Source organism: Gekko japonicus, unplaced genomic scaffold (genome assembly GCF_001447785.1).
Source record: "Gekko japonicus isolate JY-2015 unplaced genomic scaffold, Gekko_japonicus_V1.1 scaffold1019, whole genome shotgun sequence".
Lineage (NCBI taxonomy): Eukaryota > Metazoa > Chordata > Lepidosauria > Squamata > Gekkonidae > Gekko > Gekko japonicus.
Window position 1 is genome coordinate 370,640 of NW_015164702.1, and position 27,838 is coordinate 398,477.

Genomic DNA, 27,838 nt, shown 5'->3' on the forward strand with positions numbered 1-27,838 from the left:
CGTTGGAATGCAAAAGATAACTGCTGGAGGTTGTGTGGGGGAGAAGATGCTGTAATGCTTGGCTATTGCTTTTCCCATGACTACTGCACCTGTGTTATGTCTAATATCCTGCCTGGTTCCCATGGACTGGGCGCGCAACCGTTCCATTAGCCCGCCAGCGGGAAAGTTATTCATTGGACCTGTATCTCTTTGAAGTTCCTTTATTATGCTTGATCTAACTGTGTATCCCCAGTTCTAACAAAGAACGTGTTTGAGTATGTCGTCAACGCTTTGAAATAAATTTTGCTTTTCTTAAAACGTGGATTATTCTCGATGCTTGGGGATCCAACACCCATGTGATTACAAGGCAAATTGAGGCTTCAGAAGCCTGCAATTTGCATTTTATAGGCAGACAAAGTTGCATCATCTTCATTACATCTGTTTGAGCCCTAAGACACAGAAGATAAGGGTATGCATGATTTCTAATTTCTCATCGTTTAAACTTGAAAATGCCCATTTTGGTTTCATTTCTCCATTGTGCAATTTGAAATTGTAAATCTTTATTTCCATATTTTGATTTTCCCTGCAGCCAATTCCTGCCCCATTATTTTAATATTTATAATGCTGGCAATGCTCCTGCCAACCTAGCAGTTCGAAAGCAAGAAATTGCAAGTAGATAAATAGGTACCACTTCGGTGGGAAGGTAACAGCGTTCCGTGCGCCTTGGTGTTTAGTCATGCCGGCCACATGACCACGGAAACGTCTTCGTACAGCGCTGGCTCTTCGGCTTTGAAACGGAGATGAGAACCGCAACCCTAGAGTCGGATTCGACTGGCTTTCGAGCAAGGGAACCTTTACCTTTACCTTTAATGCTGGTTGTATATTAATAAATCAACATCATGCATATCATATGCATTAAAGAGAGAACAAAAATTGTTGACAAAGATACAAACCAATAATTAAAAAACTAAATAGGGAACATTCACTCATCCCAAAGACAAAGTTACCCCACAGATCAACTCACCTGGATTAGCTAAACGACTGCTGGTTGGTCCTAAAATCTGGTAAGGATCTATGTAAGAAGGGCCAAAAGAAAATTAAAATGAGACATTATTAAGCCTTGTGGCACAAGAGACAGGATAATGCAAATGTAATTTCATTTTTAATCCCCAATGGGATGTTCTTCCTGCCACCTACACCAACCATTTGAGAGGTTTCAGTCTAATGCTAGTCTGAAGAACAGGCTACAATATACAGACTAATACTTCTTAAAGTATCCAAATTCCTTAAAATCATGATTCAGAAATTAAGACACCCTTGATTCATAAGTCCAGTGAGTGCAGAGCATGAAGGTTACTTATCCTTCCCAGGCCTAACACCTCAGACAGAGGAAGCAGGAGTTGCTTCAGCTTCAGAACTAGCAGCCGGGGTCCACAAAGTCACTAGCTGGTTACCAACCCACTAGATCAGCTCTGCAGACACCATTATATTCAATACCGCAGTCTCACTGTCAAGAGGCAGCTCAGACTCCCCTGGGTCCTAGCTCCCTACCACCTTCTCTGGCAGATCAACTGGGGCTGAGTCTGACGGTTCCTACTTGGCTAGTTGCCACCATGTATCCCACAATGGGAACCAGGCACACCCACTGGTTTCATTCCATTTCCAGTTCAGTCACTGCCTTATCCGCCGGACCATTCAGTATTCTTACCTGGCTGAGGCCGCTGCTGCTCTGGATTTTTGCTCACATTTTGTGTCCCTCCTAACGGTGGACCTAAGAATAACAGAGAAAAGGGATGGATTCAGGTGGGTAGCCGTGTCGGTCTGAAGCAACAGAACAAAGTTTGAGTCCAGTGGCACTTTTAAGACCAACAAAGTTTTATTCTGGGCAATAACTTTCATGTGCATGCACATGTCTTCAGATACAGGTACATGGACACGAAAGCCCATACCCAGAATCAAACTTTGTTGGTCTTAAAGGTGCCACTGGACTCAGACTTTGTTCTGGAGAAAAGGGAAATGTTCTAAGTTAGCTGTATGCACAAGAGGAAGAAAGGATAAAAACACATGCTCAGAATGGGGATTTAACTGGAACAATTCATATTTCTTTATTGAGAGCTGTTAGCCACGGGCTTTCCGGCAATATTATCTTGGGGGGGGGGGGCTCACAATGCTATAAAAAGTTAAAAGCAAGAAAATATATTTTAAAAAATCTTAATCTTTGCAGCACTGCTGGAAGGCCTCGGGGAGCATTGCTGGTGGGCGTCCTTACTCCATTCCCAGCTCAGACAGCCCTGCTGCTATAGATGGTCTCAGAGACATATACCAACTATCACTGGGGTGATGGGACTTCTCTTCCAGGCTGCTGTTCTTAAAACAGGCCTAGCTGCTCCTCTTTCCTCCCTAGCATCTGCCAGAGCTGGCAGAAATCCTCTCCTAAATCCTCAGATGGTCCTGCTAGTCACAGATAGTCTGTTTAGGGCAGGGGTGGCCAAACTGTGGCTCAGGAGCCACATGCGGCTCTTTCACACATATTGTGGGGTTCCCGGCAGGGCAGCTGGGGAAGCGAAGGGGAGGCATACTTTTTCTCCCTCCTTCCCTCCCATCTTCCCTCCCATCCAGGGCTATTTTTGGGCAGGAACACACAGGAACGGAGTTCCGGCTGGCTCCCAAGTTGGCCACGCCCAGCAGGAACTCAGTAGCATAATAGGCCACACCCAACAGCAGAAACTCATTCGATTTAGCTACAATTAGGGGTGTGTGGCCTAACATGCAAAAAGCCCTGGGTTTTGACAACAAACATGGTAAAGAAAATAAGAAGCAAAAGGTGGCTGTGGCTGGATGACCACACTTCTGGTAACATGGGGGTGTGGCCTAATACGCAAATGAGCTGTGCTGTCAGGGGCGTGACCTAATATGCTAATGGTTCCTGCTGTTGGGTATGGCCTATTATGCTAATGAGTTCCTGCTGGGCTTTTTCTACAAAAAAAGCCCTGCTCCCATCTATTTGCTTTCTTTGTTTCTCCCTTTCTTTCCACCTCTTCCATTCTTTCTTTCTACCTCTCTCCTTTTCTCTCCCTCTTAGACAAATATCATTATCAATGTTTGTTTTGACCCCTTTGGTTTTTATTTTTGGCAGTCACGCTTAATGTTAATAAAAAGCAAATTTGCATATATTAATAAAAACGTGTGTCTACTATTTGTTCATGTTTTGCGGCTCTCAAACATCTGACGGTTATTCTATGTGGCTCTTACATTGCGCAAGTTTGGCCACCCTTGGTTTAGGGGTTGCACAGTGCCTGGTGGAGACCCCCCTTTTAAAGCAAAGTCTGCCAATGCAGTTCTTTGTGAACACATGAACCTGCCTGATACCGAATCACATTATCAGTTCATCGAAGTCAGTACTGGCAGTGGTTCTCCATGGTCTCATGCAGAGGTCTTTCACAGTACCTACTATCTGGTCCTTTTGGGGTGGTCTTTTAGCATTTGTGTGTTTGTGTGCCCATGCCTGGAAGTCACGGTAACCTCTGGGGACTCCTACTGGGGCACGGAGGACATTCAGGGAAGTGGCTTGATAGCCTGCCTCTGGACTCCTGACCTTCGTATTCCTTGGAGGTCTACCATCCAAGTGCTAGCCAAGGTTGGCCCTGCTTAGTTTCTGAGATCTGATGGGATCAGGCTTCCATGGGCTATCCAGGTCAGGACCTACTACCTTGTCCTTTTAATGAGAGATGCCGAGGATTGAACCTGGGACTTCCTGCATCCCAAGCAGATATTCTGTCCCTGAGCCACAGCCTTCTTCCCTCTTCTGGAAGTACAAACTGTGCTAGGCACGAGTTCTAAGCTTGGGGTATGCAATGGGAACACTGTGGGGGAGCAAATCTAACTTCAAGGCTGGGTGTGTGGGGGGAAATCTAACTTCCAGCCAGCCTTCAGTGTAATACACAGATTCTATTGCATCACCATGCTATTTTCCCCCATACTGAAATACAGTCAAAGGGCTCCTTAACCCTCTCCTCCCTAGTACAAACAATGGCTCTGTCAGAGTTCTTTCCCTTGTGCACTCCAGCTGATTGCTGCCAGGAGTAAGCCCAGATACAAGCACTAGTGAACAGCTGAAGTACTCCAAGGAAGATGCCTGCCAAAGCCTCTACTGCTGTTCATGGTGGGAGTGGGTGGGTTAAAGAGCCCTTTGCCCACATCTCAGCTAATGTGAGAATTACTCAGAGGGTGGAGCTCACATTGTCCCTTTGCCTTCTCAAAAAAACATGGCTCCCATTAAAACTTAATTGCCAGCCAATCTAGGCAAAAGAGGTATCTCGTCGACTCACTTTTGTTGTGGCTGGAATTCATGTTATTGCCCCATCCTGATCTCCTGACAGCATCGTAAGAGGGATCTAGTAAAAGGAAGCAATAAGAGAGAAGGGCAGGTCATGTCATTGAACGTGGGAAGCAGAAAAGCAAGACACTGGATCAGCTGCACGCTCAGCTGCAAAAATGCCCTTTTATGTTTTCATGCAATACAACTGCAGCACACATTTCTTGTCTAGTGTAGGAGGTAGACGACATCAGCCACAGCTTGGGAGTGTTCATATACCTTAAAAGTCAGAGGACTGAGGGGAAGCAACCCAAGTGGCTCACAACACCAAGGCTTTCATAGAGTTATGAACTGGGAGAATGCCGACTTTAAGCACTAACATACACACAGGATCCTTTGCAGATTTTCAACAGGAACCATACTGGAGGGGCCACATGTTCCAAGACAGCATGCAGGTCATTTGTTAAAACATATTAAAACATCCTTATGCCTTTGCTAAAGCTTCATAATATAACCCACCTGCAGCATTCAGAAACCAAGAAAGTTACTATTCGTCACTAAAGAACTGCAAAGGAAGGCTCCGTTGTGGAAAATGCTCCATGAGGATTCATTCAGAAGCTTGATGAACTGAAAAAAGGTCATAGAGTTACCAGCCTCCAGGTGAGGCCCACTTTGACAGCTGATCTCCAGGCTACAGAGATCAGTTCTCCTGGTGAAAATGGCTGCCTTGGAGTACGGATTGTATGGTATCACACCGCTGCTGAGCCCCCGCCTCCCCCTAAACTCCACCCTCCCCAAATCTCCAGGAATTTCCCCACCTGGAGCTGGCAACGCTAGTATTCCTTAGCCACTGCAGGTGCTAATCACTTTAGCAATACTAGGGAAACTGTACTATCAGTAGTTACTGCTATTGCAAATTTTTCTTGATGACATCTGAATTTTACAGAATTGCCTCTCACCTTGTCCTTCCTGCATTTCATAGTTTATCTGGTCCCCAAATCTCTGACAGACAGACAGACAGATAGACAGACAGACAACAAGACCAGTTCAATGTTTTTTGGGGAGGCCTAGGCCATTGCCCACGTCTGCCCACCACCAGGCTGACCTCATTCCTCCCTTCCCACCCTCCCGCCTACGCATCCGTCTTCTGCTCTAAAGCCTTTCCATCACCTGGTATGTGGGGGGGGGCACGCTGGGCCTTGGCAGCTGACCCACTATAGGGTATGATGATGCCATGCCTGATAGTTAGCTGGACCGTCAGTCAGATGGATAGTCTCTCAAGTGGGGACCCATCTCCCGCATCCAACAAAGCGGAATCTAATTCACAAATGTTTTGGGTAGGAAAAGAAAAAAAACTTTTCCTCTTTTAAGATATTGCAAGACTGCAACAGAATAACATGGTAACTTTCCCCCGTTAAATATTGTTTCAGTTATCTTTTTCTCTGTCTCTTTCTCACCTATTTTTTTCTCTCTCTCTGTATTTTACTGCTTGTCCTCATCTGCAGCAGGTTGCAGTTAAGTCACACAATCTCCTTTTTAAAAAAGGTTTTAAAGAGAAGATTGGACAAGCATCTGTTGATATGTGATATCAGTCTTCGGACTAGAGGGGCCCTTCATTTCCTGCAAAATTACAATTCCATGCATGTACAGGAGACCCAGCTCATCCTAAGAGACCTGCAACCCACTTCGATAGCATAGATACATCCATCTGGCTTAAAATATTCAAAGTGAGACCAAAGTCACGCACGGTTGCCTTGTTTTCTCCCACAGGGCGGGATAAGGACTTAATTTATATTGCAACCGTGTCTTTGAAAGTTGACTTTCTGAGACCAAGGTGAGAGGCAAAGCTACAACTTTCATGTGGGACACTCAACCGGATGAGGGTAAAAAGCAGGTTCACATGCAGATCCCAGGGCAGGCTAGTCTCAGGAAACGGGTTCAAGGGGGAAATGCACAAATCTCATCATTTTGTTTTTTAAAACTTGCATAAAAGTACTGGAAAAATAGACATGGATGTCAAATTAGCATGCAAGACTGGGTCCTTCTAATCAAGAGCAAGCCATGTGGTTAAACACTGAAGTCCATGTTGAAAACAGACCCATGATTCATGACCCACATTAGTATTCTTGCATGCAAGTAATGTAATTGACATGAATGGAACAGAAGCGACCCAAATTTTCTGGCCAAATTAGATGAATGTTGCTAATTGTGTATTTAGTCTGTACAATGGATTGGATGAACCTCAACACCAAGATCTGGAAACATCCACCCTGTTTACATGTTACAGTGAATGCATGTACATTCTGCCCATATGTGTGTTCATCTGTTTGCACGAAAGAGCCAATGGGGATTCACTTTACAAATAAAACCAGGGACCAGTACCTGAATAAATGTGGGGTTTGCACCCCACATCCAGCTGTGTATGCAGTGATTGTACCATGAGGATTATTCAACACATATAAAAAGAACAACCAAGAATGCACTGTACACATATTGTATGTGCGTTCACTGCAACTTGTGGACAGGGCTAGTTGTGCGGACCTGATGTCATGTGATCTCTTTCAGTATGATTCCCAGGATCAATTTGCTTATCTCTCCTCTGAGCATGGGGTGGAGAGGTTACAGTGTCAAGCTTGGGCCTAGGAGACCCGGGTTCAAATCTCTCACAGAAGGAGCACATAGATTCATCCATAAAATGCAAGCTACATGCTTATATTGCCCCAGTTTGCCTCAGGGCTGTGCAGGGAACAGAGAAGCGGTGTCCTTTAAGAAAACAAGCCTTTCTCCTTTAAAACGCTAATATCAAAGCAGGAGAGCTTATCTGGACAGCAGTAATGAATGGTCGTTGAAGGGTTAACACCTTCGTCCTTCCTTGAAGGGCCTGGAGGCAAACCAATAATACATGAGTGTGCATTTTGCAGTTTATGAATGGAAGAAAAGGTTTGATCCCTGTGTTATGAAGCTCTGTGGGTGACTCTCTCAGCTGGTCACCCTCTCAGCCTAACCTAACTCACAGGGTTGTTGTACGGGCAGAATGAAGAACGAGAGATCCATTTAAGCTGCCACGCACACCATGAAGGTAAGTCAGGATAAAAATGTGATTGGGGGGGCATTCTTTTGATATGTGAACAAGAAAGCATTTATCAACAACAACAGCTTTCAATCAACTTCATCTGAAACCAATAATCTTACACGGTGCACAGGCATAACATCTAAGACTGGAAGGAATGACAAGAAGAGCCATTGCCTGACTCAAGAAGGATCAAGGTTTTTTTTTAGTAAACAACAACACAATCAGCTTACGAACATAAGGTTGCCAACCTCCAGGTAGGGCCTGGTGATCTCCTGGAATTATAACATCTCCAGACTACAGAGATCAGTTCCCCTGGAGAAAATGCCTGCTTTGGAGGGTGGACTTCATGGCACTGTCACGGATTAAAGGGCCTAGAGGTCCTTCTGCTGAATTGCAAGGAGCCCCCCCTTCTCATCGGCCAGAGACCCTGAACACAGCCTTGCCCTTTACAGCCCCAACTTGCCCGATGCCTGTTCCCCAGTCCTTCCCTGTGCACCTGTTACCCAGTCAGTCCCAAAGAACTAGAACATTATACGCAGCTCAGAACCTTCCCTCCAAACCCCACCCTCTCTCCAGGCTCCACCCCCAAATCCCCAGGAATTTTACAGTCCAGAGTTGGCAACCCTATAAACAGAGATGTCCCTAAAGACAGCAACACAAGATCATTTAAAGCTAATCCTCTAAAAATCTTGTTTTGGAGGAGTGGCTTTAATCCTCAAATGAATTCAGGACAGAAGATCCTATTCTGTTTGGGAATGGTGAAGAGTTGTGAAGGAAGAGCGAACTCCTGCCATGGGGAATCCCACGTGCATCTCTATAGTCCAGCTGATGCTGGAAAAGTCTGCTGGGGTGTTTTTAAAATAAAGATAGAGATGTTGGCATGGAAATTTTTTTAAAAATACAACGAAGAAAAAAGGTCAAGGGAAGAGAGAGAAGAGAGAAAACATGAGCTCATTTCCTTCAAGTATCTTCGCACTTCTCTACTATTTGGCCTTTTAGGAAAAACGAGCATCCAGTTCCTGTTGCAATGAGACAAGATATATTTGCAGATGATACCAACAGTGATATGTTTGTGGACTCTGGAAAGCTTCTTCTTGAAGATACAAAAATAGAAATGCAGCCCAGGTGTTAGATTATATTCCATATGAATGAACTGTCAAAGCAGCAAAGGAAAAAATGCTTTATGTGTTTTCTTTAACTGTGGTGACGTTTGGTGAGTATAAAGGAAAGGGCTTTTTAGGCAGTCGCCTCCAGCCTTTGGAATTCCCTGGCCCAAGAAGCCTCCTTGGTTTTGGTCTTCCAGTGATAACTATATCCTGGACTGGCTTTGATGGCAGCTGAACCCCAACATTCTGATGATTTTTATTGCTAGATCCAAGTCTTGATCTGTTTAATTTTTATTATTAGCCCAGTTTCCATGATTTTTTTTAAAAAAAACTGCTTAGATTTTACTGACTGCTTTGTTGATGGTTGTTATTTTAAGGTTTTAAATTTTTTAAATTTATTTTATTTCATTTTATGGCACTGCTTTTTATTGTGTTGTTGCTTTTTATTGTTGTTGTTGTTACTGCTTTTCATTGTGTCTTTAGTCTCTGTTTTATGGCACTGCTTTTTATTGTGTTGTTGCTTTTTGTTGTTGTTGTTGTTGTTACTGCTTTTTATTGTGTCTTTAGTCTTTTTAGGCTGCTCTGAGTACCATGATAGAAGGGGGAGGGTAAACACACAGCACATGAACAAATAAATATTTTTAAAGCATTACAAAAGATCTGAGCCAAGAGCATGAACCACCAGCCACCCCCGTGTCTCCAAACCGGGCCACCCTACCTAGCAGTGTCTTTCTCCCCAGTGCCACATGCAAAAATACCATAGGAAGCTAGCAGATTGGGCCTAGAACATGGAAAAGCCCCTGAAAAGGGGGGGGGGACCTACCACTCAGTCTGTCTAAGTAGGGTTCTCAACCCGGAGTTGGCAATCCTAGCCTAAGCATGGGCCTAAGTGATAAGAATGTCAGACTACAGTTAGGGAGCGACCCAGGTTCAAATCCCCACTTGCTATGGAAGCTCACTAGGTGACATGGAGCCAGTTATTCCTTTTCAGCCTAACCTGCCTCACAGGGTTGTTGTTGTGAGGATAAAACAGTAGAAGGAAGAATTAGGTTCTAATTTGTTTTGGATCCCCAGTGGGGAGAAACACAGGCTATACAGATCTATATAAAGACTTTTAATTGAACCCAGAATATTCTGCATGCAAAGTGTGCACTCTACCACTAAATTATGGTCTCTCCCATTACAATTCAGAAGGTTCTTTGGGTGGGGAAGATATGACAGTTTAATCAACTGAATTATTGCTGTGCGGTGGCATGCCTTAAGATGCTGCAGTCTGAATTAAGAGTATGAAACAAGGGACATCTGGAAACCAGGCTTCGCTGGTGCAAATTTCCACATCTTTCCAAAACACCCACAATAGTTGCTCAGAGGAGCCAACAAGATCTGGGTTATCCTCCCCCCCCCACAATCTCCCTGCCAAAAACGAGTGCAGCGTGTACTGCAGCAGCCCTGACAATCCAAGATTCCTTTGCTAAATGTGCTCGAGACACAATGCGTGAGCTTGAGCCAGGGACTCCATCCAGAGATTTTGACTTTCTTTTTTTCCGCAAAAACAATACCATTCTCATGACCTGATATTCAGTGGCTCAAAGAGCTCTTGTAGAACTACAGCCAGCCCGCTGAGTTAAACAGAGTTGTCAGAAGCTGCCTGGACTGGTTTTTTAAACACACACAGACACAAAAACCCCACTACTCTGAGCGATGAAGTTTATGCTGAAAGTCATTAAGAAGAGATCCACCCTTGGGTGTCACGTGTTGTAGTCCCAGCTTCGGCGGGATCACATCTGAAACCACGGCCCCTCTGACGAACGCTTGGTTTCAGTTCCAAACAAAATTAAAACTCAAGATAAATCATACAGGGCTTTCAAGATATGTCATTCTGCAGCTGTCTGGTTTACATCCAGAAAGTCCCCTGAATGAATGCAGAGACTATTACAGTCCAGGTAGAAGGGTATTAACAGAGTTTACAGCTTGATGGACTTTCTCATCCAAAGATCTCTTAGGATCAGACCAAAGATTACACTGGGAAACCCGTGAACAGATCTTCCTTGCATTTTTAGGGGGAAATAGGTGCAGAAGGCTCAAGTCTCCCCCCCCTTCCCCCCACGGCTTTTTAAATTGAAACTGAGCAGGGTGATTAGCCCTGGAAGGAAGGGGGGAAATAAAAAGACAGACAAAGAGCATTGCCTGTCTTTCCCCACCTAGGATTGCTAATTCCAGGTTTGGAAATAACTGGAGATTTGAAGGTGAAGCCTGGGAGAGTAACTCGTAGGGTTGCCAGCTCCAGGGCTGGGAAATACCTGGAGATTTGGGAGACTGAGGAGGGCAGGCTTCGGGGAGGGGAGGGACTTCAATGGGGTATAATGCCACAGAGTCCACCTTCCAAAGTGGCCATTTTCTCCAAGTGAACTAATCTTTGTCACCTGGGGATCAGTTGGAATAGCAGGAGATCTCCAGGCCCACACCTGAAGGTTGGTAACCCTACCCCCCACCCCAGGCTAACAGCAGCCCAAGGTGGTGATGGTTTCAACTAACAAAACTGCATGGGAGGGAAAGTTAAACTGTTTCTCCTGCCCTATACCTTCACTCCATTCTGAATCAGCATCCCCCTTGACTGCTATTTGGTGCTATTAACAAAGCACCAGAGAGCTCCATTCACAGATCTCCCAGCAGCATGTCTAGCTTAGCTGCCAGCTTTGTAAATCATTTAGGGCTCATTCATACTTTATGGGGATGGGCGTGTCTGATACATTTAAACTGGTGTTTCCTGCAGGGAATGCTAAAAGTATGAATCATCCCATACTACCCACACTGTTCCCTTTTCCTCTCTGTTTCCCTTTCTGAAAAACGTAACCTTCCCCTGCTGTTCAAGTCAGATTGCACGTTCCCTGGGGCAGGGGACTTCTTATGTGGGCTACTCTGTAAAATGCCATGTACTTGAAGGTCCTATATGTAAGTATGGTTGTCGTCAACCTCCAAGTGCAACCTGGTGATCATCTGGCATTAAAACTGATCTCCAGAGGACAGAGGTCAGTTCCCCTGGAGAAAATGGCTGCCTTGGAGGGTGGATTCTGAGTCGTCATACCCTGCTGGGTCCCCTCACCAAACCCGCCTGCCCCAAGGTCCACCCCCCCCAAATCTCCAGGAGTTTCCCCAACATGGAGTTGGCAACCCTGTGTATGGATCACACCTCATTTAAATGATTTTATTGTTTGCAGCCTTGGGGACCCTAAATTGGGCAGAAAAGCGGCTTTAAAATGTTTCAAACAAAACAAATGTTTATTACTACTATAAAAGATAGGCTTACCAGCTCTGGCATCATCCTCCCTTCAATCTTTACAGGTTCCCATAAGGCAATTTCACTGTAAATGCCGCAAATATGTGCCTGCTGCCCTCAGTCAAGTATCAATTGGGTCTGGAACCTTTTCTGAGAGAGTCTGTGTCAAATTTTTACAGCGCCATGGAAGCTAATAGATCAGGGGTTTTGGGGGGTTGTCCCTGGCTGCAGGGTGTCTGCCCCCCATCGCAGCTCTCTTCCCCCACAATTGTGACCCCTTTCTCCCCTGCCACCCCCCACTGTTGCTCTCTTCTTCCCCACCCAGTGGTTCTCCTCTCCCCTCCAGTCATGGTAATCTTGACAGCCAGTCATCCCTCACTTCTCACCTCCCCTCAGCTACAGCAGAGGGAATGGAGTGCAACTTAAGCTCCTTGTAGCCTTATTGGTGGCAGCGGTGGGACTTTGCTCCCATCATGCTCATTCCATCAAGAAATTAACAACTGCCCCAGAGGCCTCTGTGATGTCTGGGAGGAGTAGATTTTAACTTTCCCTTGATACAAGGAGGCAGCTGAGAGAACATGCTCTGGCTCCTTCCCATGTTCCTCCCATCAGGAAATTGGAAGTTGCCCCAGAAGTCTCTGGTGATGTCAGAGGGTCTTCTGGGGCGACCTGGGTGGGATGCTGGACTCTCCAAGAAGCCATGGAGGGTTATCAGCCTCCAGGTCGGCCTGAAGTTCTCCCAGAATTCCAAATGATCTGGAGATCTGTTCTATTGGAGCAAAAGGCAGTTTTGGAGGGCAAATTCTATAATATACCATAGAGTCTAGGAGAACCAGAAATCCTAGAGTGATATCACATCTATGCTGACCTTCCTCCCTTCTCTAAATTCTGCCCCAGGCACCATCCCCCAAATCTCATGGAATTTCACAAGTTGTAGGTGGCAACTTTAAAGCCAGGGTTCTAAAAGGGAGATGAGAGAAGTTCTGTTGGGGTCCCTCCTGTGCTCTTTCCGCTGGGAAATAGGAGACTGCCCAGAAATCCCGACTGGACAGGGTGCTGGAGGCATCAGCAGAACACCTAATTCTTTCTGTTTCCTGCTTCCTATAATTCCACCAGGCACTTCTCCCACAGGGCAATGGGAGACTGACCCAGTGACTTTAGTCCAGGGCAGGTCTTCTCCTGGACAGTGAGCCTTGGCAGGTGCCCAGCCATATTGATCACAGATGTCAGCCCTGTTAAAGAGCCTGATGCTCACTGATCACGCCATGAGGTGCCCCAGGCCAAAGAAATCCAGAATGGCTGAAGCAACTTTCTCCATGGTTATTCACAAATTATTTTATTACACAGTCTAAGGATCATGACGGATGCAGTGGTCATGGGGGAACCTGCAGGGCCAGGCTTCTTCACGGATATTCCAGCCCTCTCGCTCCTTTTCCTCACAGAAGTAGGAAAGTAAAACAATATTCTCCTCAGATTTGTCAGTAGGCAATAAACCTGTTCCCACTTGGTGGTCATTTCACACTTTGTATTTTAAATTTTATTAAATATTTTTTTCAAAAAAAACATTTGAATGATTTCATAAATTAGGTGTCAGTGATTCACATTAGGATTGTGCTTCCACCCGCAAGTGGCCGACCCCATCCTATCTCACCACCACCAGCAAATGTCTGGCAATGGGCCTGATCCCCCATCCACCTCCTCCTGGCAACTGAGGCGAGGGAGACACAATGAAGCGGCTGTTAAGGACATTTCTCATTAGAAACTAACTCCTGGCAGGAAGAGAAAAGGCGCTTTTTGAAAAGCCATCGGTTATTCTGATGCTGAGAGCCACAAGAGGCAGACGTTTCACAGAACCAAACAAGAGAGATCGCAGGATCCCAGCGTCCCGGCCTGTTCATTGAGTGCTGACAGGCTTTTATTCTGTTTTGTTTCCTCAGCCGCACCATTCAGCTAAACCGAAATGAGACCACGATAGTTGCTCTTCTAATAACATTATCGAGGAGAAATGGGCACAGAGCCGAGGGTTCGGCCTTTCTCTGCTCTTTTTTGGGCTGCCACCTGGCCAGTTTTAAACCAACCTCAGGGAAGCGGATCTTTCTGGGCTGCAGTTTGGTGTCACCCTCCCCTCCCCTCCCCTGGCCAGGCTTTTCAAAGCTCACCCTCGACACGAGGCAAAAAGCCATTTTCAATATGCCACCATTTAAAGTTAATCATTTTCTTTTTTGAAAATATTTTTTTATTTTCAATATAAAACAAACACAAACAAACAAACACACACAAAAGACATATAAATTTGGGGGTTACTACTATCTTCTAGCAGCTGTGGAGGCTCAAGTGGATAAGACGCTGAACTGCAGGCTGTGGAAGGTCAGTAGTTTAGCAGTTCAAGACCCGAGTTGCCGCATGATGGAGTGAGCTCCCGTCTCTAGTTCCAGCTCCTGCCAACCTAGCAGTTCGAAAGCAAGAAATTGCAAGTAGATAAATAGGGACCACTTCGGTGGGAAGGTAACAGCGTTCCGTGCGCCTTGGTGTCTAGTCATGCCGGCCACATGACCACGGAAACATCTTCGGACAGCGCTGGCTCTTCGGCTTTGAAACGGAGATGAGCACCGCAACCCTAGAGTCGGACTCAACTGGCTTTCGAGCAAGGGAACCTTTACCTTTACCTTACTATCTTCTAATTGTATCTATTACAATGCCTCCTACATTGTATAGCTATGTATTAATCAGTTTTTATCACCATATATTTGTCTCTAGATGTTTTGCATTATATTTAAAATTAAATTCTAAAATGTCTCCAAGTGAGATTATAAGTCTGAATTGTTCATTTATGGTATTCTTCAAACCACTGATAAAATCTTGACCATGTACTCTGGGAGCGTCCCTTCTTCTTGTCCTCTCAAAATAAAAGTCAGTTTGTCCATAAACTTAATCATTTTCATACAGTTTGACAGTGGCTAATGTCTCCCCACACACACACACACTTGAGGAGAGTACCTTTCATGATAGGATTGTCAACCCCCAGGTAGGGCCTGAAAACTTCCCGAAATTACAACTGATGTGATCTCTAGACAACAGATATCCATTTGCATAGATAAAATGGCTGCCTTGGAGGGTGGACCGCATGGCCTTATATCCAAGTTCATGTCACTCTCCTCTCCAAACCCTGCTGCCCTAAGATCTACTACTCTAAAATCTCCAGGAATTTCCCAGCCCAGAGTTGGCAACCCTATTCATGGCCATTTTTGTTTCTGCAGGGTTCAGAATGGTCTGGCATGACTTTCGAGGTTCTGAGTCTGAGATGATACAATGCAACTACTTTTTCCACGGATTTCCTTCCTCTGAACTAATCTCAGAAAGTAAACATGTTGATTTAAATACTCTATTCAGGTTGCCAACTGACCAGAAAACACCGTGGCCAGGCTGGCACTCACTTGTAGTGCTTTTAACAGACCCCATATTTTAGATGCACACCTAAAAGTGTACAAATGCATGTTAGGAAGTTAAGACGGGCAGATTCTCATTACTCCAGTGTAGACTTGGGCAGCTGCTATATTCACTAAGATGTAAGACACAATATGGTCATTCCCGTTGCATTTCTAAATTTTAATATCCATGAGGACTAGAGCCCACTTTTTAAAAATGACATATGTGATTCAGGATATACACTGAACACATTTGAAACTCCCAACTCCATGAACTGCGTCCCACTATCCACTAAGGACAGATGAAAACTAATCCCTGCCCGGGCCTGAAATTATAATTTTATGGTTGCAATTATTCAGAACGAAGGGTATGACATCCTGGGCATTTCTTGAACTGGAAAGATGGCATGTAAAAACCTAACTAAAAAAAAAAAAGGTAGCAAGCACAAAATCCTACGCTTGCAAACAGATGCCGAATTTCACTTTAGATGGCAAGTTTCATATTTGCAGGTAGAACACGCTAGAGAGAGAAAGCACACACCGTCCTTTCTAAAGAGACTCTTAGGTACAACAGACCAACACAAAAACTACACAACAGACATGCACAGACATAATGTAACCCGGAGAAACTGCATGCCCTGCACAGTTATGCAGAAACAAGCCCCTGGGAACCAAATACTACTTTGTTTTAGGAAACGGCACTGCTTGTCCTAAGATCTTTTTGAAAAGGAGCAAACACAAGCCAGCCAGGCAGCTCATAACCCCCACACATGTGCACTAACACTACAGGCCGCCCACCCGAGGCAAAGGGGGAGGCAAGCCTCCATGTATTTTTCTGGCGGGGGGGGGGGGGGGGGGGGGGAGGATAATGGTTACTTAGAAAGTGTTCCAGACAAGCTGTCAGGTTGAATTCAGAGAACTGGAGTCTAGCTCTGGGACAGCACTGGCCCGCCGCGATCCCCTGTGAGTAGGGTTTCCTGCACACTTCGGCTTACAGACAACAGACCTTTGTTTCCAAAAGGGTGGTTGGAGTTTGGGTCTTTTTTTTTTAGGGTTTTTTTTTTTGTTAAAAAAACACACGGCTGCCTCCAAAGAGGGTCAGGGACAAGCAGACACAACACTAGCTCTGGAATTTCAAAGGAAAACAATTTTTAAAAAACCCCAAAAGAGAGAGCTACTGTCTCTCCTGGAATCATAAATCTGTGCTTTTGAACCACAAAATCATAATAAAAGCAACGGCCGCTCCCCCCCACGCCCAAAGGCGCCTTTTAGGTTGCAGCGGTGTTAAAAGGAACGCCGGCCATGTTGTTGTGAAAAGAGTAAGAGTAATGAAAAATGCTGTCGTGACTCGCACGGAGAGGCAATTCAAACACAGAGAACAGCCATTCCATATAACTGGCGGAAAGTCTTCATGATAGGACGATCTGCTATATGAAGTGTTACTATTCACCAGAGCTTGAAGGGATTTTTTTAAAAAACAAAACAAAGTAAAAGGCCTGGCCATAACATTTTACAGTGTAATCCTGCATAGCGTTTAAATTCCAGATTAAGCGAATCGAAACCAATAGATTGTTTCAGTGCCATCCTGAACCGGTCTAGGGTGGCCAACCTCCAGTTGGGGCTGGACCTCTCCTGGAATTACAGCTGACCTCCAGATGAGAAGGACCAGTCCCCTTGAGAAAATGGCTGCTTTGGAGGGTGGGCTCCATGACATTATGGCCATTTTCAAACTGCCTTTGTATTCCGTTTTAGTAACTGGTTGATAATGGATTTTTCTTGTTGCTTCAGACAGACCTGTTTTAGTAGCCAGCCGCTGACGGAATTTATTTATCTGTTCATACAAATCCGCTTGTGTCGATCAACGATAGAAGGGAGAAGATAGACTCCACTTTTAAAGCTAAAGAGTGATGAGTCTAAAGAGGGAGAATCGAAGTCGAGTGACTCTGCTACCTCGGGAACGGAAGAGGATTCTGCGGCAGAAAAGGGTGCAGGACCTGCCAGAGTGGTATACGATTTTAGAGACAGAAAGCTGAAGTAAAGGCAGAAGGACTTGGAAAATGGCCTTTTGAAGCAAAGAATAAGAAGATGATCAGAGACTTCTCTCATAACAACTAACAAAATAACATACAAGAAGCGAATTGTTATAAGCAAGAACTCAACAAGTATATTGTGATAATAAAACTAATGGTACTAACATATTTACTAACAGTGAAAAGATCTCCTTCTCTTGGGGTTTTAGTCTAGTGTGGTTTGCTTTTCTTTATCCCTAGTTGTAATCCCTCCCCTATATTTCTTTGTAGTTTGTAGTATATGCAAAATAAAAAATATCCCTACGGGGATTTTTTTTAAAAAATCCGCTTGTGTCAGGTTAGCAAAGCGTGGCTGAGCCGATTTTGAGGGAAACTGCTTTTTTCCATTTTTAACCCCTTTACTGCACTTCTGGATAACTGTGGTGTGCTGTTTAAAATGTCCACAGTGTTTCCTACAATTCCGCTTTTCTCCTGCCCTTTTTCACCACATGATCTTCTGCAGACTTCTTTTTAATGTTCTAAGTTGAGTGCTATAGTGCTAAACCAATATAACACTTCAGTGTTGTAGCGGCACCATTGAGACGCCTTGACTGCATTGAAGTGCTATATTACTTTAGTGCTATAGCGCTCAATTTAGAACTTTTTAAAAAAAGTCTGTGGAGGACTGCATGGGGAAAAAAGCAGCACTGTTTGAAATGACCACAGCGCTTCAGAGATGGATCACTGATGGAAGGAATTTCACTGTATGAAACCCCCTTCCCTGTATCTCTTTACTCAAAATCGGGCCAACAACAAATAACATCCAGTTTAAAATGGTAATATGAACATCTATATCGTGCCGAGGCCCCTCCCCTCACCAAACTCCACCTTCCAATCTCCAGGAATTTCCCAACTCAGAATTAGCAACCCTAATGTATACACAAAAGTACCTTATAGGGAAAGGGACTTGCACCCTAATAAGTGTGCTAAATGTTGCAGCCAGTCTTATAAAACTTCAATTTTTCTAGTTCTGATCAGGGCTATATTTGGGCAGGAACGCACAGGAATGGAGTTCCGGCTGGCTCCCAAGTTGGCCACGCCCAGCAGGAACTCATTAGCATAATAGGCCACACCCAACAGCAGAAACTCATTAGGATTGGCTACATTAGGGGTGTGTGGCCTAACATGCAAAGGAGTTCCTGCTACAAAAAAGCCCTGGATTTGGACAACAAACAAGGAAAACAGAATAAGAAGCAAAAGGTGGGTGTAGCTGGATGAGCACACTTCTGGTAACATGGGGGAGTGGCCTAATATGCCAATGAGCTGTGCTGTCAGGGGTGTGGCCTAATATGCTAATGAGTCTCTGCTGTTGGGTGTGGCCTATTATGCTATTGAGTTCCTGCTGGGCTTTTTCTACAAAAAAAGCCCTGGTTCTGATCATTTTTACCATGGAATAAATGCCTTTCAATGTTGATCCAGCATAGTCTACTGAGTACAATGATTGCAGATTCAAATTTGAATTCCTACTTGTCTATAGAAGATCCTGAGTAGCCTTGGGTAAGATTGGCGACCTTCAGGTGGGGCTTGGATATCTCCTAGAATTACAACTGATCTCCAAACTACAGAGAAAATAGCTGCTTTGGAGGTGTCACTGTATGGCATTATACCCCCTTGAGCTGCTTCCCCTCTCCAAAACCTGCCTTGTTCAGGGTCCACTCCCAAATCTCCAGGTATTTCCCAGCATGGGGATGGCAATCCAAATTGGATCGTCTGCAATTTGTCCGCCTCGGTTAAATGGGAGTACTCATCTCCTGGCTCATAGTGGACTAACAAGCACAAATGTCATAGGGAATCAAAAAGTATTCTGATGTCAAAAGCATTCTGACATCCATTCTTGTTAGGAATCACTAGAAACTCTATGCTTTTCCCACAATGTATCCAGCGATTCCTAGAGAGGCGTGATGTCACCAATGGTGCCCCATGTCCCTGCCCCGCAAACTCCTGCTGGTTGCCTGGCAACCCTAACTGTACTGTTACTCTTTGCCAGTGCTCCCTTCCTAAACCTTATTCCCTATAGCTGGCTCACACAGTACATTTTATATATACAGAATCCATATATAAGCAATTAAGTTCTTCCTGGGACCATTATAGAGGGTTACTGTGGCTATTACAAGAAAGAATTCCTGGTCCTACAACAGCTTCTAATTCTAGTTGCTGTGATCACAGGACTTACTGGATTGTTAGCCACATCACCTGGTTCACATATTATGTTTGTACAAGCAAATGGAACTGTGTATACTAGAGTTGCCAACACTGGGTTGGGAAATTCTATCTCCATCTCAAGATGGAGCCTTGAGATCTCCAGGAACTGGAAATGATCTCGAAGTGATAGAGATCAGTTCCCCTGGAGAAAATGGCTGCGCTAGAGGGTAGACTCAATATCATTATACCCCACTGAGGTTCCACCCCTCCCCAAACCCCTCCGTCTTCAGGCTCCACCTCCAAAATATCCAGGTATTTCCCAACCCAATGTTGGCAACCATAGGTGATGTCACTTCTGGTTATGCAGCCGGAAATGACATCATGACACCAGGAAATACTGTTCTGGCCCTCACATTTCTCCCCCACTGCCAGTAAGTGAGGGTAGGTAATGGGGGGTGAGGGCAGGAGGTTCCCCACTCCCACTTGGTAAATGGCCAATGTTGCTGCAATGTGTCTACATCACTGCCGACATGACCCAGAAGTGACATCATCATGCAGCGATGTCGGGGCAATGCTCTGGTATTTGGGCAAAAACTCTATGGTAAATTTGGCTTCTACCACAGAGTTTTTGCCCAAATACCAGAACATTGTCCCAATGTCACTGACAGGATGACATCCCTTCAGGACTACATCAGCAGGGCCATAGGCATGTCGCTACAATGTCAACTGGGCCTTGCTCTTTTTCTAAGTAAGTCCACTCCCCCGGCCAGCTGATTAGTGGCAGAGTAGTTGAGCCTGGCAGCGGGGGACTCCCACCTCCCCGGGGGGTGGGGGGTCTGGTAATCCTATAAAGGGTAGTGGTGGCAAAGTCTAGGGTGCCAAAAGTCCTTGGGCTGGCCCTGAAATCAATAGAAAGAAAGCCACCCTGGATCAAGGGGGATGGGATTTTCTAGGGGAAAAGCTGATGCTGCATCTACCCTCATTTGCTTAATACATGCAGCAGAGCACGAATCTACCCTCATTTGCTTAATACATGCAGTCTTGCACTCTCTTATTGAAACCCGTGCCCAGGAGAGCACAAATGCACTTTAGGATGCTACTTGCCGAATTACCAGACCATTTGAGCGATGTCTCCCTTTTTCCTTATGCGCTTTGAATGGCTGCAACGTATTAAGCAAGCTCTCAAGTCGTGAAAATTGAAATTGACTCTTTTCCATTAAAACAAAATAAGCAGATAGGCCCAAAATCATTCTACTCAGCAATGAGAGGAGAGGCTCATTTCATTTACAAGGAAATTGCTCGTTGGCCAGGAAAGCCTGATGATTCTCATTAGACCAATTTTGGTCTCCAAGGCAGCTGAAGACACTTTGTACCAAGGGCGCTAAATGCCGTTCATTGGAGAGTGGAGGATGCTTGCTAATGTAGAATTGCTGCCAACCTCCTTAAAGACTCTGGGTTTGATCCCCAAGGAACCTGCCACATGAACCACAAGACAGACTGGTATTGAGGGAGCCAAAGACTACCTAAGCATATTCCTGAGCAGTTCCACAGGTTATGAGTCATGCGCTGACCGGTTTAGTGGCTTGGCAACTCACACTGAATGCTGATCAATGGCTAGTGAAGGTCAGCTAAGACTCCACATGATTATTACCTGCCAGGGCAGTATCAGTGACTGTAGTTCTGCAGGACTGAGGGGTTGGAGAAAAACATCTCTGCAGTAAAACTGGTTAACAGCCATAGTTCTTTTAGAACTGTTCTTGAAAAGAGCAGTTTCTGTCAGAGCTCTCTCATCCCCACCTACCTCACAGGGTGTCTGTTGTGGGGAGGGGAAGGGAAAGGAGTTTGTAAGCCACTCTGAGACTCCGTGTGAAGGGTGGGGTATAAATCCAACCTCCTCCCTCCTCCTTCTTGTCTGCACTCTATAGAGAAATGGAAATGGGGATGAATGGGGGGATGGGCACAGGCATGCCAGTGTCGCACTAGATCATGACATCACTTCTTGCGAAAAGCCGGAAGGGATGTCATTGTATTGGGGCCATGCTCTAAGACTCATCCTGGTAACGCCATGCACGCCAGTGCCCCCCCATTGCAGGCCAGGGAAGCAATAGTAACCATTATAACAGGAGACCTGGCCTCCTAAATGGAACACATCCAATTAATTGGACCCCATGGATCTGTTCCGCTAATGGTGGCACCTTCTTCTGGTGCCAAGTAGGGAAAAAAGGGCTCCAGCCTTACCCTTGGGCCATGGTTTAGCACCTGCTTGGCATGCAGAAGGTCCCAGGGTCAGTCACCAACATCTCTACTTAAATGAGTCAGGACCTCTGCCTGGGACCTCAGAAAGCCGCTGCCAGTCTGAGTAGACAATACTGACCTTGATGGACCAGTTGTCTGACTCAGTATAAGGCAGCTTTGTGGTTCATCTGTGTGGGTTTTCCGGTGCTATTTGCCCCAGTTGGAGGCTGCATGTGTCCCTTTCCATTTAGAGAGGGGCTCTGACAATTAACTGGTAGAAAATCAATTTACAGTTTTAGTGAAACTATCCTGTGTTGCAGGAAAGGGGGGGCAATTTGGATTGTGGCCAGTAAATGGGAATTATACTTAAATTTTTACAACTTGCTGGCAAGGTTCAATTTGATGGGGAGGGCAGTATGCTTCTGTTTGCTCTGAATGAAGCTTTAAAGATCACTATTGTTGCAAACAATACCAATGAAGCTTTAAAGATCACTATTGTTGCATTGCTTCCTGACACTCAACAGGTATATCTGCAAACAAACCAAGTAACTCCTTTTTTCACAGAGAAACTCACTGGGCAGAAGTTATTACTGGAATCTCCTACTGTTTATTGAAGTTGGGAGTATAAAGCAATATGTTTATGAGGTTATTTTACAAGATTCAGCATCCTGGATTTAGTGGAAAATTAGAGACCAATCAACCATTGCAAGATGGTGGTGGTATAAATCTAGATATCTGCCATGAATGAGAATTGGTTGGATATTCAATAAGGTACTTCAAGGAGCAAAGGATATTCACCAAAAATGCAAATAACCCTGGTCACTTTGAACTCAAACATGGGATCCATTTGATAAGTTCTCCGAGCCTAACTGCAAGAACTGACAACCAAGGGCTTTTGTTATTGCTGTAATTATAAATTCGTCTGGTTTTAATTTAATGCACTGCATGAAGGGGAAAGGAGACAGCATTTTCCTGAAAGGGCTTCTGAACACAAGTCCTGGATCAGGGTCTTGAAGGAAGGGCTTTCTGGATATCAGTCTCAAGCCACCACCACCCCATCGCTCCTGCAGCTTTTTCAGGCAATTAATTCTGCTGTTCACAATCCACTTCCATGCAGCAAGAAAAAAAATCAGAGAAAGTCTTCCCAAGGGCTCAAATTTAACATGACCCTTTGAACAGGCTGCCCAGAAATATCTAACACCGTTCACTTTTGTTCATGCAAACGCAACCCCTGAGAATGAGCGAAGCGACAATCGAACGAAATGGCAGAAGTGTCGTTTTTTACAGTCTGGCTCTCTCTTGGCTTCCCTGCCTGTGTTTACAGTGGCGGCCGCACCTGTCGCAGCACCAGAAGAGCGCCGAGTGCCCATGCGAGGTTCATGGGTGTACATGGACTGCTTCGCAGACAGAGGCTCTTGGGTTTGGGTGTTTGCTTTGTCTGAGCCAGCTTTTATTATTATTAGTTTTAAATAGATAAACTCTTTGGCTCGAAAGGGAGTCAGACGTGGAGAGCGAGGACCTTTGTCACTACCTTTGCAAACGCGTTTTCTCTTCGGAGGGCTGGGGGCTGCGCGGAGGGGCAGGGGCCCGGAGACGGGCGGCTGAAGTGGGCAGCCGCTTCCTAGACAAAAGGAGCACCTGCAAAGTGCAGCATTAATCCATGGCACACTGGGTGGGTGAGGGTGCGCCCTCCTCTCAGCCTCCGAGGCAGATGGCTGAGGTGAAAAGCAGAGCTGTAGAATTACACAACATCCTCCTCTGAGGGCAAAACGGCACCAGGACAGTCCCCCCAGTCTAATTTTTTATCCTGCCCCTTTCCCAGTGAGCTCAGGGCTCTCCATTCCCTGTTATACCCTCCCAACAACCCTGTAAGGTAGATAAGGCTGAGAGTTACCAAAGTGCTTCATGTCAGTGTGTGTGTGTGTGTGTGTGTAGGGGCCAGATTGTTCTGTGTCCCCACCAAGAGCAGCTAATGATGGGAGGGAAATTCACATGGTGGTGAGGATGTTATTCTTCAAGACCAAGCTATATGTTACACTGAGAGCCTGTGAGGTATATGGGCTGGACTGCTCAGGGAGACCAGGGTCCAGATTCCCATTCGGCCATGAAGCTTGCCAGATGGGCTTGCTAGATGGCCTTGAGTCAGTTACTCTCTCCCTCTCTCGGCTTAACCTACCTCACATGGTTGTTGGACGGATAAAACGATGAACGGAGAACGCTCTATATTGAGTGGGAGAAATGAACTGGAGAGTGAGGTGGGGGTGCATCCTTCAGTAAGTACTTTGGTGATGAAAAGCAGCCGAGGGGGGTTGAATTTGGGTTGGGATCATGGCATTGAGGCAAGTGGCTTTAACCCTTGAGCGCCTCAATTTGTCTTCAAGGCAGATGGTTGAGGTTAAACACACAGCAGCAGAGTCATTTCCTTTATGCAGACCAACACCACCACCCCCGCACCGAGATAAGAAAAACTATTGGTACAATACCCTTTCCCCCTTCCTGGGGCTAGTAGGGTTTTTTTTGGGGGGGGGAGATTTCTGTTTAGGATATGGTGCCAGGGAAAGGCTTAAGCCCTCCCTGACCAGGGATCATGGCCAGTGTTCCCTCTAAGCTGAGTTAGTGTGAGCTAGCTCACAGTTTTTTAGCCTCTGGCTCACCCATTTTTGTCTTAGCTCAGGAAGGATGGCTCCAGAGCAAATTAATGTATGCAGTAGCCAAATCACTCGCTCATGACTTTAATGCCGGCAGCTCACAAAGTAGAATCTTTGCTCACAGGACTCCACAGCTTAGTGGGAGCCTTGATCATGGCCTAGATCAAATCTCAGCAACCAAACAGAGAGAAAAGGTCTTGCAACCAAATAAGGGCCTCTAATTTGAGCAAACTTCAAAGGACGGCGGAAGACAGGAAGGCCTGGCGTGATCTGGTCCATGGGGTCTCGAAGAGTCGGACTCGACTGTGCGACTGAACAACAACAAAGGGCCTCTAAACAGAAGGCAAGAAACCACAACATGTGTGTTTGTGTGAGTGTGTATCTCTGCAGACTTACTACAGCTTGTGTGTGCAGTAATATAAACACCACCACAATGAACATGTACAAAACAAAACCATCAATATAATTACAACAATAGCATAAAATATATTCTGGGAAGCCTAAAAGGATTTTGATAAACCAGTCAGAAGCAGACCATAAAACATTTAGAACCCAGCTTGGATAACAGAAACATTTTGTCCTGGCTCCTAAAAGTAAGTCACACAGGTACCAGGCGAGCCTCATGGGGGAGGGCATGCCAAAGGTGAGGTGCCACCACAGAAAAGGCCCTGCCCCTGTTGCCACCTGTCTGACCTCTGAAGTCACGGAGTAGAAAGAGCAGCGCTTCAGAACAGGACCTTAATTGGCAGGCCAAACAATGCGGGCGGAGGCAGCCTCTAAAAATAACCTAGCCACAAGCCATAGAGGGCCTTAAACGTAACAACCAGCACGCTGAATTCTGCCCAGAAACACAATCCCTCCTTAAAATCTCATCCAGACATTCTAGTTTTGACGTGCACGTATCAGGGTGGTTAGAACACGCCACCCAAAACCTACTGTCTAGACAACGAGGAGTGGGATCCCCTTTCATTAATGGAGGTTCAGTGCATCTAAATAGCCAAGAGGGAACTGTATAATCAGCTCCTTTGCAGAGGCTCCTCTTTGCAGGAACCACAGCAAGTACGGCTTAGGGAGGGCAAAGGAATGATACCCCCTCCCCCGAAGCCGTGGAACTTCTTCTCCCTGAGGATCATCTAAAGCCCAAGCCCGAGCATCTACTGGAGGTGTTACTGCAATGCTATTACAATTCAGCTTTGCTGTTGCCGGGCAAGTTGAAGCAGGGCTTTCAGAATCAGCATTTTGCATAGGCAAGGCTGTTTAAAGGCTGGGTCTGGGGTTTATTTTTAACCAAACGTTCAAGACGCTTGCAGATTACAAGCTTATATTTCCACACAAAGGGCATTTTTAAAGAAAAGAAATACTTATTTTATTGGTTGTTTTTTTTGTAAGAACACAGTTTTAGACAATTTGGGGGAGGAAAAAAAGGCAGGATCTCTCGTAATGCGAAGTTCCAGGCATGTTTCGTAAGCCAAACTCATCAGCTCGCAGCGCACACACTCAGGACTGGCAAACCTTAAACTGAAACAGACTCCGGCTGGCTTGTCTGTAGGTGGAGAGGGTTAGGCTTATAAACCCCGGGTGAAGCTGGGATTTAGATTAAGTGATTGCTAGGGGAAATGGAGTCAGCTGCTGCAGGATGTGGGAATCGGGCACCCCCCCAGTCTTTATGCAGCAGTAGAATTTCCCAGGTTTGGGCAGGGGATATCCCCCTGCTTCCTGAAACTGCTTGACATGGAGGTGGAAGAAAAATGGGGGTGTAGTTTGGTATTGCATCAATGCCACAATGTCACTTCTGGGATGAACTTGAAGTGACATCATTGCATCGCTCTAGGATTCGCCCCAAACTCTATGGTTAAGTCATAGAGTTTTTGATGAATTCTAGAGAATCATGCCAACTCAATGACATCACTTCCGGTGTGCACAGGAAGTGATTTCACTGTCCTGATGCGTTGTCGATCTGGTATAATCTCCCTCATAATCTCCCAATGGGTACCAGAACTGTGGTTTCAACCTTATCTGTAACAAACTGAGTCTATTTATATTTGCTTGGAAATACATTATTTTAAGCCGACTTACTTCCAAGTAAACATGCTTAGGATGGGACTGTAAGAGCATATGGGTTTGATTGGCTTTACAGAAGTAAAAACTATAAAGAAGAAGAAGTCTGTCAATTTCAAAACTGAACTTCAGTACTAGAGAAATGATTAATAAGATGTGAAATAACTACGTGAAAGAAACTCACCTTCTTTGGTGCTGAGTCGTGAGGAAGGCTCTGTGTGGGCTGGTGTGTTGTAAGACAGCAATGAGCTACCTTGGGGGGGGGGAAGGGAAACAAAGAGAAAAAGAAAGAAATTTAGTCACAAACAAAGAGTACATTTTGCAATGGTTACAGAAAACACTGGGGAGATTTGGGGAGGGGGATTTTAACATTACAGTTACAAGAGAGTTTTTGGCTTTGAAGGGAACAGGGCTGCAAACAGAAGGAGGAAACAGGAAAGAATGGTTTCCTGGCTATGTATGAGAAGGCATTTCCTTTTTTGGGGGGGCATCCCTTATCTGAGGGTCAAACTACATAACTGGTCTCTCCAGCCAATTAAGAAATAATGGAAAAGGGAGCATTACTTTGATGTGAGTGCGTCGCTGGATCATGTTTTCCTCTTTGCCATTTCCTTAGAAGTAACCACCCCTGTTACCCCCGTTACCATTAGCAGTCTGGGAGCAGGTACATCTGCTAACTCTTCTGGTTGGAAAGTTTCCCTGTCAGTTAGATAAACTACCACTAATTTCTTGTGATATCAGCGGGGTCCATTCCCTTATTTTTATTCTCTGGTTGATCTGCTGTGCATGAGAGGTTGAAGATGGTGACTGAACTGCTTGTTTATCTGTGTTCAAAGTTGAAATAAGAGGGAGATGGCCACCCCCAAAGGAAGCCCCCCACTTTGAAATCAAATTTCATCAACACCTCTTCCGGCACCAGACAGTAATCTACTGTGCTGGCCCCTTTATGGGTAAAACAAGTAAGCGCCCCTTCAGGGTCCACCAATTTATTCCCATTGACTATCACCAGGATATGAGAAAACACCAGATTTATTAATTGTTTACTGGCTGGGTCTACCCATTGATCCCTTCCTGCTTTGATCAAAAGGAGGTCACTATATGGGACCCAAGTCCTAGTCCAGCACTATAACCATTACACCTCACTGGAGATTTTTCTGAATGTGTCTGCAGGAGTGGTACACTGTAGCAGAATCATCATCACCATCACCCTGTGAAACTGCTTTGTACTGGCTCAGAACATTGATCCATATAACTCTGTTATCCAGTCTAAGTGGGCAGAGAAAGGTCCTTCTCAGCTCTGGTTGTCAACTTCAGGCTAGGAAATTCCTGGAGGTTTGGGGCTGGAGCCTGGAGAGGAAGGGAGGGCGGGACCTCAGTGGGGCATCATGCCATACAGCCCACATTCCAAGGCAGCCTTTTTCTCCAGGGGAAACGATCTCGGTCATCTGGAGATCAGTTGTAATTCTGGGAGAACTCCAGGTCCCACTTGAAAGTTGATAACCCTGTTCCCA

General features: G+C 45.4%; 1 protein-coding gene across 1 annotated transcript in view; it reads right to left on the bottom strand.

The window, feature by feature from the left end:
* The window catches only part of FLI1 (Fli-1 proto-oncogene, ETS transcription factor), a 54,363-nt gene that overhangs the window by 9,620 nt on the left and 16,905 nt on the right, over positions 1–27,838 (bottom strand). Inside the window, exons 4-7 of the mRNA XM_015409509.1 lie at positions 26,512–26,580; positions 4,308–4,373; positions 1,688–1,750; positions 1,004–1,051 (exon numbers count right to left, since the gene is read on the bottom strand). Coding sequence (XP_015264995.1) covers positions 1,004–1,051; positions 1,688–1,750; positions 4,308–4,373; positions 26,512–26,580 — 246 coding nt within the window. The remainder of the gene's footprint in view (positions 1–1,003; positions 1,052–1,687; positions 1,751–4,307; positions 4,374–26,511; positions 26,581–27,838) is intronic.